Genomic DNA, 12603 nt, shown 5'->3' on the forward strand with positions numbered 1-12603 from the left:
TGCTCCTACCAAAGTCGGATTAAAATTCCTCACTGACACTCCTCTACCTCCAGATAAAATGCAAATCATTTACCGTGCTGTCCAAAGCCCCAGGTAATCTTTCTAAGTGAACCAAGGTTAACACGCAGGACCCAAGTTGGGGAAGGGTGAGGGAGGTAGCATGGGTACCCAGGTAGAAACAAGACTGGTTGTGCAGCTCAGAGCTCAGGCATCGGGGAAGCTACAAAAGCAGACATGCAGCCTGGGCCCGCAGACTGAGTACTCGGTCTCTGGGCTAACACACCATGCAAGTGCCACCTGGAATGATGGCAGGCCCTGAGGTGGGGAGCTACCCACGGCCACCTTGAGGAAACAGCCTCTCTACAGCCTCTGGTGAAGGTGAGCGTGGGAGGGGCCCGCAGAGAACAAGGCCCACTCCAGCTCAGCAGCAAAAGAAGGAAGAGGAACAGATCCTTCTGGTAGGAAGGCACCACCGCTCTGACTCCTCTGGCAGCCCCTCTGCTAACTGCTGGCCCATCTCTCCTCACCCCTGTAGGAGCCCTGCCCTCATTGGCTGCTTTATTGTGGACCGGCAGTACTTCCAGGAGATCGGCTTACTGGACGAGGGCATGGAGGTCTACGGAGGCGAGAATGTCGAGCTGGGGATCAGGGTAAGCAAGGTTTCTCACCCAGAGGGCTTGGCTCAGCTCCCCAAAAGGTGAATGAGCCTAGGAGGTGGAGAAATGGGGCTCCAGGTTGCTGACTGTCTAGTCCTTAACCTTACTTCGTGTGTGTGATCAGGGCTGCTTTAGGACGGGATAGAGACACAAGAGGGGACCTATAGAATTTGCAGGAAGAAAAGGACTTCAGAAACTGCTTTGGCTAGAGCCGGGGACATGGGAGAATAGAGCTCCCAACTATGGGAACAACCTCTTTGTTAAGACCGAACATAGGCTCCTCAGGGCTGAGCAGAAGTGTGCTCCAGGAAGAGACCTGCATGCATCAAGGGTGGCTGTACCAGAGTGGCCCTTAGACTCACCTCCCCTTGGAATTTCTCACTCTCATATTCTCTGCCTCCTCCACAGCAGTCCAGAGAACTTTCCTAAAGACTTTATCAAGAGAGAGTTCCAGGGAAATAAAACTCGTGGGCTCTAAAGAGCAAAACACAGCCAGGCTCACTCCATTCTGTTTTCTGATGTCACCATGTGCTGGTCAGACACTCAGACCTATTCAGACCACTCTTCAGAGGTAGCCACCATCCTTCCCCGAAATAGAGGGTCTTTTGCAGCTATTGACATATGGTGTGAATGCACAATAGGCATCATTTTAATTTCTCATCCCATGGGAATATTTCCTAGGCTCCGGCTCTTTTTCCTGGGCCCATGAAAAGATAACTCCAAAATGATACCTCCCCCATCATGTCTGAGGGACACATTCGGTGCCCTGGTGGTTGGCAAGAATGTAATAATGGAGACAATGAAGGACCTCATCCTAGAGGGAAGCCCACCTTTCTGTCTAGGCCGTGGTCCTACCCTCACAAAAGAAAAACAATATTCAAGCTGTGGCTTATCCCTACAGTGGTCCCCATTGTCCTCTCCATAGGCATTGTAATTGAAGCAGCCTGACACATCCATGTGGGACAGCCCTTGGAGAGGACCTTGTTTCTGCTAGAGTTCATGGCCATCATCCAAGATATTCCTCATCACTGCCAGCTCTCCATGCAAACCACCCCAGCATCCAGCTCATTCCTACTAATGACCCACTCTTGGCCTTGTGGCTTCAGTGTCTGTATTTCCAGTTCTCAGTCAGGACTCCAGCTTGGACACACCCTCCTCTTACCTCTAACTTCCTTAGTCCTCCCACCCCCACTGGGCAAGTCATCTGACCCTGAACAGACCTTGCCCTGCCCTGAAGGGAGACTGGGCATCTCTGCTGAGCATCTCACAACATCTGCAATGGTCTGACCAGCACTGTGTGGGCTTGACTTACTGCCCAGCCTTAATCCTAAGGCTCTGACGACTGGCAACAGGAGCAGCCTATCTGCAGCTGAGCTTAGAAAACACTTCTAGACACTTGAATTCACTGAAATCCAGAGAGATTGCTTTGAAGGCAGTCAAAATGCATGGGCTTCGTAGGGAGCTAATATATTCATAGAGGACAGCGCCTGCGTTATCACCCTCCCTCCTCCAGCTCTCCCTACATCAGTCGTTTATTCACCATTTGTGTCCTCACCATCTCAGTTCCGCACCACTCCTAAATAAATGGTCGTCCCCAAACATACTATTTTTCACAAGGAGCTGCTGCCAGGAATTGGCAGAGCAGGTGGGGCCCCCTCCAGTATGTGTGCTCTCCGGGTGGAGATGCTTGAGGACTCAGAGAGGAAGTAGATGTGTGAGGTCTTCCCAGAGACTGAGCTCACATGTATGTGGGACAGTCGTGGGGTGGTGGGAGGCTTCTGGCTTTTCCTCGCCCAGATTATAAAGCTGTTCTGGAGTGTGGGCTTGGGTGAGGCTTTCAAAAAGTGTTTAAATTATGGGGGTTTGTGTTCAGGGTGTAAAACGTTGCCTGGCTTTTCTTCTTCTCCGTCTCTTCCCTCCCACTTGACAGAGACGAAATGTCATTGTAGTTGAAGGAAAGGTGTTTTTAAAAGCACGGACTGGGGGTGCCTGGGTGGCTCAGTCGGTTAAGCGTCCAACTTCACCTCGGGTCACGATCTCACGGTTCGTGAGTTCGAGCCCCGCGTCGGGCTCTGTGCTGACAGCTCAGAGCCTGGAGCCTGTTTCAGATTCTGTGTCTCCCTCTCTCTGACCCTCCCCTGTTCATGCTCTGTCTCTCTCTGTGTCAAAAATAAACATTAAAAAAAATAATAAAAATAAAATAAAAAAATAAAAAAATAAAAGCACGGACTGAACGGCCTGTTGGCCGACAGAGCTGAGAACAGAAGGAGAGGCTAGTTCATTTGAATTCCAGTTACCCGTCCCCCGCCACTGCCAAAATAGATTTTAATGTTTTGTGTGGTTATTAGTGTTTTCCTTTCATGTATTAGGAGTTCGCATCCCAGTGCCTCGCTTTCATCATCTGGGATCTCCACAGGAGTGTTTGTAAAAAGGAGAGATGTTGCTTTTCTCATTTCTTTGATTCAAAGGCAACATATTCAAAGTCCTTGCCCATTTGGAACACAGAAAGAGTTGTTTGCACAATTATTTGCTACCTGCTCTGGCACCTAACCATGCCATCCATCTATATCCCTAAAAAGTAGTTGTTATTATAATACCCCTTTTATTCAGATGAGAAAATTGTGAAATTAAAGAGTTTACATGTGTTCTCAAAGTCATATAGCTTAGAAGAGGTAGAGAAAAGATTTAACCCCAGATCTTTATGATTAGAAAGCCTAGATAGATATTCCATAGTGAGGGAGGCCTGGGTAGCTCAACTGGTTAAGCGTCCAATTCTTGATTTCAGCTAAGGTCATGATCTTATGGTTTGTAAGATCAAGCCCCATGTCAGGCTCTTTGCTGAGCTGAGTGTGGAGCCTGCTTAAGATTCTCTCTCTCCCTCTCACTCTCTGCCCCTTCCCCACTCGTCCATGCATGATCGCTCTCTCTCAAAATAAATTTTTTTTAAAAGATATACCACAGTGATCTAGGGATAAAAGTCTTTTGAGCATACCCCCAAAAGTATTACAGTGTCCATGCAGTAATTTCCTTCTACTCTATTCAGTCATATCTACTGAATGCCTTTTTCTTTTTTTGTATTTGTTTCCAATAATGCCCCCTTTTTTTCTGATTTCTAATTCCACAACTCAGTGGGAAAAAAAAGAAGGGAGTTACTGTGGGCAAGCAGATGAAAACAAGCAATAAGAGCTGACACAGAATAAAAGGCAGAAAGATTGTATAGGCGATGGCTATAAAGATGCTAAAGTATAAGTAGAAAGCATTCAAGAAGTGGTAAGGAATTAGAAATTGTTAGCGACACTCATAAATTCAATGGACTCCCCTCAAAAATATGTTGAAGTTCTAACCCTCTGTACCTGTGAATATGATCTCATTTGGAAATAGGTCTTTGCCAATGTAATCAGGTGAACATGAGGTCATACTGGGTTGTGGTGGCCCTAATCCAATACGACTGGTGGTTTTGGAAGGGATATTTGGACACAGATAGGCACAGAGGGAGGATGACCACGTGAAGATAGAAGCACGGATTGGAGTAATGTCAGGGAATGCCTGGGGCCACCAGAAGCTGGAAGAGGCAAGGAAGGATCCTGTCCTAAGGCTTTGGAGAGAGTATGGCCCTGTCAATGCCTGTTTTCAGACTTCTAGCCTCCAGAGCTATGAGAGAATAAATCTGTGGTTTTAGGAGATCCAACTTGTGCTTTGTTATAACACAAGGAAATTAAAGTGTGAGTGAAAATAGGTAGGAACCTAGAGAAAGTCTGCATCTACTATATTTGAAGAACCTGGTGACTTTAGGTTTATGATTTCTCAATTTCACAGAGTACAGAGGACATTATACAAAGCCTAAGGGTTTCCCAGCTTGAAGAGTCTAATAAAATAACCCCCCAGCCCCGACCTCACCTCCCATAAAACTGGTCACTCCAAAGGCCTATTAGCTCAGTATAAAGATGAGCTAGAAATACTCCCATCCTCACCCCCAGTGATAGAGTGAAAATTGCCTATCTCAATTTTCTGCTGGGAAGAGAGGAAGAATTCTCCTCTGTGAGTTTCTCCCTTGGATTTATAACATAAAATCAAAATACTTCATGATCCAGAAAAATCTCAAGAGTAGAATTTAACTTAAAGTTGTTGGAAGTTCTTAAGCATCTGCAAAAATGTATACAAACCCTCTCTGGGGAAAGACCCTTTTAACCCAGGCCATAAAACTTCCCACAGCCAGAGTTTCAAGGAATAGGAGTTCATCTTTTTTAAAAAACCACAAATGAACAAGGGGAAAAGAAAGCGCCAAGAGCAAACACCAGCAAAAGCATTGGACAGCCAAATTTGTTCTATAAAATCTTCAAGTATTGACTTTATCAGACTCAGGGTATGAAACAAGTTGTATACTAGTTTTAAATAAATCGGAAATTGGAGATATAAATAAGAAGAAAGAGACTATGAACAAGACTCATCATATTGGTATAAAAATAGAATTTTAAACATAAATATAAAAATGGAAATTAAAAGTTTAATGGGTGGATTAAATCATGCAGATGGATATTATTAAAGAAAAAAATAGTAAACTGGGAAATATACCTAAAAAGATTATTCAAAATCATCCCAGGAGTACAAAGAAGAAAATACGGAAAAAAAAAAAAAAAAAAAAAAAAAAAAGATTGAAAGACAGGTAGAATTGAGGGGAAAGATCTAATATCTTAGAATTCCAGAAGGAGATAATAAAAAGTGAGGATTAGGCAAAAGCAATTATTTTAAGAGATAATGACTAAGAATGTACCCAAGCTGGTAAAAGACACCAGCCCTCAGATTCAGGAAGTCGGCCTGTCCAAAGTAAGATAAATACAAATATATCCACACTTAGACATGTCATAGTGAATGCCAGAAACAAAGAGATCTGTTAGCAGCCAGAGAAAAAAGATAGACTACTGAAAAATTAATGATGATTAGAGTAACAGTTGACTTTTCAGTGGCAATAATGGAATCCAGAAGACGATGAGATAATATCTTAAATATTCTGAAAGAAAATAATTGTGTCTTTTATATATATAAAGGAAAGTCATTTTATGAAACACAAAAACTGTAAGAGTTTGCCACTAATAGATCCTCACTAAAATAAATTACAAAGGATACACTTCAAGTATAAGGAACATGACCCCAGAAGGAAATTTGAGGTGAAAGAAGAATATTTAGCTCAAAAAGTAGAAAACATATGAGGAAATATAAAGACACGTTGTTGGTAAGTAACACTATAGTAATGTTTTATGGGATTATTAAAACTACAATGTGTGATGACAATTGCCAATAAATTGGGAGGGGGTGATTGTAATGAAAGTGTTCTCAAGTGCCTATATGTTAATGAGGGTGGAAGGGATATTAGTTGACTTCCACTTTTGATGAAGTGAGCACATTAAAATTTCTAGGGAAGCCATGAGAATCATAGATAAAGAAAGTATAACTTCCAAAGAAGTAGAGGGGACAAATGAAATATGAAAATGGTAAGAAGGGGAGAAATAGAAAGGATGAGAAAACATAGATGGTAGAAATAAATCCAAATATATGAGTAAATACAGTAAGTTTACATGGACTAAGTTAAATGACATTTTAAAATTAGATTTTTTAAGTTATCTGTTGGCTATTTATAAGAAACATGTCTGAAATGTAATAATATAGAAAGGTTAAATCCAAACGGATAGAAAAATTCATGACAGGCAAATGCCAATGAAAAGAAAGTTGATATAGTTATATTAATATTAGAAAAAATACTATTACAACATGTTTTAGTACAAATAAAGGTTTCTACAATGTGCAGTTCATCAGAATATATAACAATTATAAGCTTTTATGCACCTAATTTCACAACCTTGATTTATATAAAGTAAAAGTTGACAGAATTACAAGGAGACATCAACAGCTCCAGTAATGTAGTGGAATATTTTAATACATTTCTCCAAGGAACTGATAGACCAACACAATAGTTTGAATCTAATGGGCATATAGAGAACACTGCATCTAACAATTACAAGATTCAACAAATTTCAAGGATTAACATTATATAGAACATGTTCTCTGACTACAATGGAATTCAATTAGAAACCCACAACTAAAAGGTATAGACAAAAGCCATATTTTTGGAAATGATGAAACATTTCTAAACGCATAGGTCATAAAAGAAATTATACTGGAAATTTGAGAATATTTTAAAATGAGTATACCAAATATGCTCCATTTTACATTATATTAAATACAGCTAAAACAGCACTTAAGTTGTAAATTAAAACAGTATGGTATTGGCATAAAATCAGACACATAAGTCAATGGAACAAAATGGAGAGCCCAGAAATAAACTCACACATATATGGTCAATTAACTTACACAAAGGAGCCAAGAATACACAACAGGGATGGGACAGTCTCCTCAATAAATGGTATTGGGAAAACTGGGCAGTCACATGCAAAAATTGGACCACTTTCTTACACCATACACAAAAAATAATTCAAAATGGTTTAAAGACTTGAATGTTAGACCTGAAACCATAAAACCCATAGAAAATGTAGACAGTAAGCTCCTTAACATAAATCTTGGTGATGATTTTTGAATCTGACACGAAAAGTAAAAGCAGCAAAAAGCAGAAATAAACAAGTGCAACTACACCAAACTCAAAAGAGTCAGCACAGGAAAGGAAACCCATCAACAAAATGAAGTCAACCTACTGAATGGGAGAAAATATTTGCCAATCATATAACTGATAAGAGATTAATATCCAAGATATATAAAGAATCCATGCAATGTGGTAGCACAAGAACCCAAACAATCCTGTTTGAAAATAGGCAGAATATCTAAATAAACATCTTTCTAAAGAAGATATACAGATGGCCAACGGGTACATGAAAAGATGCTCAACAACACTAATCATCAGGGAAATGTAAATCAAGACCACAATAAGATATCACCTCACACCTGTTAGAATGGCTATTATCAAAACGACAAGAGATAACAAGTGTTGGCAAGGATGTGGAGGAAAGAGAAGAGTCTTTGTAATGACCAAAAGCACAATGACTTGGATCTCTTCTAGGGCCAAACATCCAGGCAGATCCCTGGGTTTAGAGCACAAAAACGTACAGCACAATTACTGGTGCTTAATAACAGGCCTGAGTCATAAAGAAAAGCCTAAATTGTATTCTAAATTGTATTCAGAATACAACAGGCACTCTGTTCAATACAACAGAAAGAGCATACACATGTTTAAAAATTTCTTTAGAAAATGTAAAGCCAGTTAAATTTCTAATATTGGAAGAGACAGTTCCTCAGTTATGTGAAATTGACATAGGGAAACATCTGGAAGCCTAGCTTGTTTATTATTCTTTGAAACTAAATTTTTTTAAATGTTTATTTATTTTGAGAGACAGAAACAGAGACAGTGTGTGAATGAGAGAGAGAGAGATTGAGAATCTCAAGCAGGCTCCACACTTTCAGCGCAGAGCCTGACATGGGACATAATAACATGAACTGTGAGATCATGACCTGAACTGAAATCCAGAGTCCAACGTTTAATGGACTGAGACACTCAGGTGCCCCTGAAATTAAATTCTTCAATGTAAGTAACAGCTATCTCCACCTTTCTGGGATGGAAACCATAGAAGTAGGAAAGGCAGAGAAAGAATGCTACCACAACTATGCCAATTCCCTTCTGAGTGTCCAGGGCAGAGGCAATCTGAGGAAAGAGAGCTCTCCTCTCCATCTTGCCCTAGGTGTAGACGACTATACTGGATTGAGCTCTCTGGAACGTAGCACAGAGAAGAGAGTCTTCCAGATAGGACTATGTTGGACACCCACTTAGACATACTTGCCAGTCACCAACTCCTTATCTGGATGTCTAAGCTTTCCTCACTTTGGGTTTCTTATTGGTATTTTAGACTCTCATCTTAGAATATTCATTATTGTCATTCTCTTTAAAATATGGTCTACTATTGTAATGCCTGTTGAACAGCTTTTCATCCTCTAGGCTAACCGACCTCTTACCACCTGCTCCAAAGCCGGGATCATTGCCTTTATTCTGTCTGAGCCAGATTACCCAAACCCTCGTGACAGCCTTGCCTCTTTTAACTACTCTTGCTTAACCTCATCTTAAGGTCTAGCTGAGTGTAGCATCTCTCCGTGTGAATTATTCTGCCTCTTCTCCCTGTGTAACTGAGCAAAATCTAGGACAATAAGAGGTCCAGTGGACTGACTCCATTTGTTGGCCTTGGGATCACCAAGGAATCGATCAAGGTCCTCCTTATCTGGGTATCCTTATTTAATAGCTTAATAAAACAGAAATTTGCATTGGAGATTTCTCAGTACTTCAGACAGTGCCTTTATTCTATTTCTGTGACATCTTTTTATTGCCCTTGTCTATCAGTTTTCATGCCCACTTTTAAACCTTCTTTCTTAGCCAAGAAGCATCTAGTATCTCTCTATACCCTAAGAAAATGCCAATGGCTATTCCACAGGGCATGTGGGATGAACACAAACAAAGAAGGTTATAGACACAGCATAGTCACCAGGTTTCAAAAATTCCTTAGTCCCTGGACTAGGTTCATCTCTGGTTTCTATAATCAACTAAGAAACAATGGCAATGCCTTTGCTATGTATTTTCAAAATTCTTTCCCTATAATTATCCTATTTACTGAACACAGCAATCGAGTGTTATTGGCAAGCCACATGATATTTTTCAAGTGCTGTAAGATTAGGGGCTCCTGGGTGGCTCAGTTGGTTAAGTGTCTCTCTCTTGATTTCAGCTCAGGTCATGATCTCATGGTCATTCAATCAAGCCCCGTGTCAGCCTCCATGCTGAGCATGGAGCCTGTTAAGATTTTCTCTCTCCCTCTTCTTCTGCCTTTCTCCAACTTGTATGCACATGCGCTCTCTCTCTCTCTCAAAATAAATAAGTGAAAGTGTTATAAGATTGAAAATATTTATGTTGGTCAAAAAAGTAAATTCTTATACTTTATTATCTCTTTATTATAATCATTATTTAACAAAGATAGCAAAAAAAATCAATTTAAGTACTTTGTAAACTATAAAAGGCTCTATACAAAACTTACAATTGCATTATACATGTAGATATAGATGTTACATTAATATGCTACCATACAATTTATTTAGTGCTTTATTTTTTAAAAACATGCTTTAATTTATGTTATATAGTCCTACTGAGCTATTTATTTGGATAACACTCAAGAATCTAGGTCTTAAGCAAAGAAAACTGAATCAGGCTAACTTAAAGAGAAATGGAATTTATTGGAGGGTCATTGGATATCTCAAAGAATTAATAAGAACTCTATAGATGCAGATTCAGAAAACAAGAAAAAAAACAAGAGAGACTAGACAGCAGGAACCATAGCCAAAACCAACTGGTAAGAATAGTATATTTAGGACTGACTCTACTGCCATGACTAGGTGGCCCTGCCACTGGATACTGGGCACCATTGCTTGGGTCTTGGTGACATTTACCAAGATTCAAAGTCCTTAGTGAGAGCATACAGTTGGCTAAACCTAGATTATATGCTTATGCTTCCAAGGACAGGGGCAGATCATATATGCCTCCTTTCAGCTTCCTTAGGCTCAAGAACTACATATGATGTGGTCCCTTATATAGCAAGGGAATTTAGAACCTGAGTTCAAAAGTCCTCAACAGCAAGTCGTCTGATATCTACGGTACTATGCTCCATGTTACAGGTAGTTTATCAGAAATGGGATCTAAAGCAAAAACAAAAACACCTCTTTATCATGGACAATTTCAAACATATGCAAAAATAGAGAGAATGGTATAATAAATTGCCATGCAGCCATCACCCCATTTCAATGGTGTCAGTGGACAGATAATTTGGTTTTAATCTCTACTCTTACGCAGTCCTCCCCCAACTTGTTATTTTCAACCAAATCCAAGAGATTGTATCATCAAAAATATTTCAATATGCATCTAAAATAGATAAGGACTTTTTAAAGAATACTATTTTTAGTCCTAAAGGTGTTGAAAAGAATTCCCTAGTACCATCAAGTATTATTGGTGTTCAAATTTCCTTCATTGTCTCATCATTTTTTGTTTTTCAAACAAAAAATATCATTTGCATGAATTAAAATTCAGTTGTTTAATATGTCCTTTAAGTGTCTATTAATCTACTGAATTTCTCTCTCCATCTTTTTCCCCCCTTGTAGTTTATTTTTAAAGAGATTGGGTCATTTGTCCTATAGAGACTCCCACAGTCCAGATTTTCCCTATTGAATCCCCCTGGTGTCATTTAGCATGTCCTTCCACCCGTATATTTCTTCTAAATTGGTAGTTAGATCCGGGGATGTAGGTTCAGTTTTGTAGCAAAAATAGGTCATAGGCAGTATGTGTGTGCTTCCATCATGAGGTACAGAACATCTAGTGGTCTCCCCATTTGTGATGTGAGCACTCTTTGCTGAATGTTGCCTAGATCCAATAATTCATTAGAGGTTGCAAAACTGTGATATTTTTATTTTTTCCTTCCTCATTTAATACCTGGAATAACTATATATATATATACATATATATATGTGTATATATATATATATATATATATATATACACATATATATATAAAAGTTATAGTTATATATAGTCCTTAGTGAGAGCATACAGCATATATATATATATATATAAAATTTATAGTTATATATAGTTATTTATATATATATATATATATATAGTTATTCATAGTTATATACAAATATATAATGTAATTGTATTTGAGTATAGTTGACATACAATGCTACATTGGTTTCAGGTATACCACATAGTGATTCAACAAATTTACACATTATGTTGTGTTCACCACAGCATAGCAACCATCTGTCCTGACACACTACTGTTACAATATCATTGACTGTATTCCTTATGCTGTGCCTTTTATTCTTGTGATTTATATAAAGAGATGTTTATAATCATCCACTTTTTGGTTGCCTAGAAATATGATAAAGTTCATTTGGAAAAATCAGAATAAATAATTTTATAACAGCTTTCAAAATAATGATTTGATTCTGTACCATCTTCCAAAGGGAACCAATTATTCCTTTTTAGTATTATTATGAACTTACAGATTTAAGTTTTGATGTATTTCAATTTATTACATTTAATATCCCTACTGATTTGCATATTTTCACCTTTAGCCATTGAGAGCCTCTGACATTGGTTCCTGAGTCCCTTTGTTTCTTTAATGGCTTCACTGCCATCAAGATGTTCCAGGTTCATCTATACATTTCCTATTCCACACCTATAACCAGCCATTTCCCTAAGGAGCCCAGCTTTCTTTTAATGAGAAATGGTACTTGAAATCACAATCTGGGCACTAGAGGTGCTCATTGCTACTGGATTGGTTCATGTTTCTAGGTCTTTTAAGTAGTCAGAGCTAGAAGTTATTATTTTTGTAGAGATAAAATTTTCTAGGCATTCATTATGATCTTTCTGATTCAAATGTAGGACTACTGAGTTTTTACTTCACCTTATCAATCTTTCCTCTTTATTTCCCTTCTCCCATGTCAAAAATTCTTATTCTTAATGACACCAACACAATTATTTATTTTATTCCCCAGTATGCACACAACTGTCTCAGAATACTAATAACAACCCTATCACCCTCAATATGATTGCTAGAAACAGTCTAAATTTTTTGTCTTTATTTCTGTTGTTTATATTCCACCAGAGATATATAGTCAAATTACCGTGATTTGAAGTCATCTAGAATAGTTCCCCTCTGTGTTATTATTGCCAACCTAACAAACAGGTTCATTTCTTTCATTTGGCTTTTGATTTTTAGGAATTGTTGTTCATATTTAATTTTTTATAATTATGTAAATATTTACATAATCTCAAAGTCAAATCCACAAAAATCAAGTATATTCAGAAAAGTCTACCTTTTATCACTGTCCTCTCCATCTTGTGTTCTTACTA

The 12603-nt window shown here is 38.7% G+C and overlaps 1 protein-coding gene across 1 annotated transcript in view; it reads left to right on the forward strand.

Moving 5' to 3' along the window:
* Window positions 1–12603, forward strand: part of GALNT18 (polypeptide N-acetylgalactosaminyltransferase 18) — a 351350-nt gene that overhangs the window by 256018 nt on the left and 82729 nt on the right. The window contains exon 6 of the mRNA XM_060606015.3: window positions 536–650. Within this exon, the coding sequence (XP_060461998.1) occupies window positions 536–650 (115 nt within the window). The remainder of the gene's footprint in view (window positions 1–535; window positions 651–12603) is intronic.

Source organism: Panthera onca, chromosome D1, assembly GCF_046562875.1.
Source record: "Panthera onca isolate mPanOnc1 chromosome D1, mPanOnc1 haplotype 2, whole genome shotgun sequence".
NCBI classification, from domain to species: domain Eukaryota; kingdom Metazoa; phylum Chordata; class Mammalia; order Carnivora; family Felidae; genus Panthera; species Panthera onca.